Genomic DNA, 2,405 nt, shown 5'->3' on the forward strand with positions numbered 1-2,405 from the left:
GTACATTTTCTCAGGGCTAGTCTACACTTACCCGGTAGTTCGACGGCTGCGGATCGAAGTTCCGAGTTCGATTTATCGCGTCTGGTGTGGACGTGATAAATCGAACCAGGAAGTGATCCCCGTCGACTGCGGTACTCCAGCTCGGCGAGAGGAGTACCGCGAAGTCGACGGGGGAGCCTGCCTGCCGCGTGTGGACCGCGGTAAGTTCGAAGTAAGGTATGTCGAATTCAGCTACGTTATTCACGTAGCTGAATTTGCGTACCTTACTTCGACTTGGGGGGTAAGTGTAGACCAGGCCTCAGTTAAGCAGTTGGTTAAGATTTTAATTACTTTTAAGATGGAACACAGGCTCTCCATTCCCATGATCAGCCCTTCTGCACCTGTTGCAGGCTGAATTCATAGTCCTACTGAGGTCAATGGGACTACCCAAAGTGTATTAAGTTAAGAATATGTGTACATTTTTTGTAGAATTCTGGTCTTAGTTAGTGTCTATAATTCTGAACATCATTCTTACCAGTATTATGCACGGCATTGTAGGCTTAATTTTACAAACATTTTTCAAATTTGGTATTCACTAATTCCAGTCTGACCTGGTGCAACAGAACATCTTCTTCAATGTACTCCGTAATTCTGGACTTCGGAACGCATAAATCATAGGGTCAATGATGCCATTGCACAAGATGAGTGTAGCATTCACATGGAAAATGGACATGTAACAAGCACAGTAAGGGTTAAGTGGGCAAAACTTCATGAGGAGGATGTGAAGAAGAAAGGGTCCCCAACAGCAAAGGAAAACACCAAAGAAAATAGTTAATGTAATAGCTCCTTTCAAGTTAACTCTCTGGGGAACTGCACTGGTAGGCAGTGAAGCGATCTTTTTGGCATGAGTTCGTGCAAGCAGGAACATGTGGATATAGAGGCATAATATAAAAATTAACATAAAAGGAAACAGAATAGTGAAAGAAATGACTGTAGCTGTTTCATGGGAGAAGATGGTCATAGCAATGCCACTCCCCGCACAGAATGCCCAAATTACTGCCAGGATGATTAAAGCACGATTCAGTGTCATGATGTTATGATACTGTAATGCAAAAAATATAGTTATGTATCGGTCAGCTGCAATGGCTAACAAGCTGAAAACTGACCCCAGCAAAGACAGAACAAATAAAGAATCCATGACATCATCTATCTTGGTCTCCAAGTCTCCACGAGGTGTCAGATACCCCATTTTGCCTAAGATGATCAAGATGTTCTCCAAAGTTTTGTACAGACTGACCAACATATCTGAAACTGATAAACTACAGATAAACAAGTACATGGGCAAGTGGAGATTCTTATTCTTGATCACAGCTATAAGGACAAGTAGGTTCTCCAGTATTCCAGCAATGGCAATTGTGAAAAAGACTTCTTCTGGTACTACAACCTGGGTGCAGTCACTGTTCATGGAGAGATTGCTGATATTTTCAAATGAAGGAATGCGTGTCTGCCCTAGGAGTCTCATTATTTGAGAAGCACTATCAGGCCTCATTTCTTCTGCTTATAGAAAAATATGTGATTACTCAGGCGTGACTTCACTGAGAAACCGACCTGTCATTCGGATAATCTTTTCTGTGGTGAAGCCTTTCTGGTTCTATCTTGAGCAATTGTAAGACTTAAGCGAGATGTATTCAGCCACCTATGATAAAATATATAGAAAAGTAAGTGAGAGGAAAATTAATACATCTCTGTGACAAAATTAGATATTTTGAAGTTCAACCTATGAATTTACTGTGATGGAATGAATGTTTTTCATCAGTAAACTGGTTTGGCTAAAGTAAGAGTTGTCCTAAGCATCAGCTCAAACCTCAAAGGAAAATGAAATGTTAACTCCTTTTTAGGCTGAATAAAGATAAGTATATTTCCCTTCTTATTTGGCCTCCTACATTTGCTGAAATCGATCCCAGACTCCCTGAATATCTGGCAATGTTTACTTGCCTAGCTGCTTACTTTGAATAATTTTGGTACTTCTCACAAGATTGACAATATTACATGAAACAAACTAGATAAATGCCAACTGAAGCTGATGTGTAAGGCAACAGCATATTTACCTTCACACTTGTTTTGAGGCAATGCGTGGGGAGGCATGTGGGGTCACATGCCCCTCACCCCCCAGATTTGCGGCCTGGCTTGTATTGAGCATGCTCACACAGACTGAGCATGCTCAGTAACAGTGCTGAAGCCAGCTGCCCTCACTCTGCCCCACCACTGTCAGCAGGCATGGGTCATCTCTGCTTGTTCATATATATAACATATGAAAACTTGTAAATATTTTTCATAGGTACATTAGAGATTATTTTGCTGGTGGAGCTGTCTGAGGCCACTTTTCAAGTAAATCAAAATGTTCTTCTGATTTGGCAAACATAACA

General features: G+C 41.3%; 1 protein-coding gene across 1 annotated transcript; it reads right to left on the reverse strand.

Moving 5' to 3' along the window:
- Positions 1-574: 574 nt before the first annotated feature.
- On the reverse strand, positions 575-1,528 carry MC2R (melanocortin 2 receptor). Its single transcript, XM_065399695.1, has one exon. It carries the CDS (start codon positions 1,526-1,528, stop codon positions 575-577), a length of 954 nt encoding a protein of 317 aa, XP_065255767.1.
- Positions 1,529-2,405: the final 877 nt, after the last annotated feature.

Source organism: Emys orbicularis, chromosome 2 (assembly GCF_028017835.1).
Source record: "Emys orbicularis isolate rEmyOrb1 chromosome 2, rEmyOrb1.hap1, whole genome shotgun sequence".
NCBI classification, from domain to species: domain Eukaryota; kingdom Metazoa; phylum Chordata; order Testudines; family Emydidae; genus Emys; species Emys orbicularis.

Bases quoted from the DNA above. Each gene is read 5' to 3' on its own strand.
- MC2R (XM_065399695.1), bottom strand. From the start codon at position 1,528: ATGAGGCCTGATAGTGCTTCTCAAATAATGAGACTCCTAGGGCAGACA.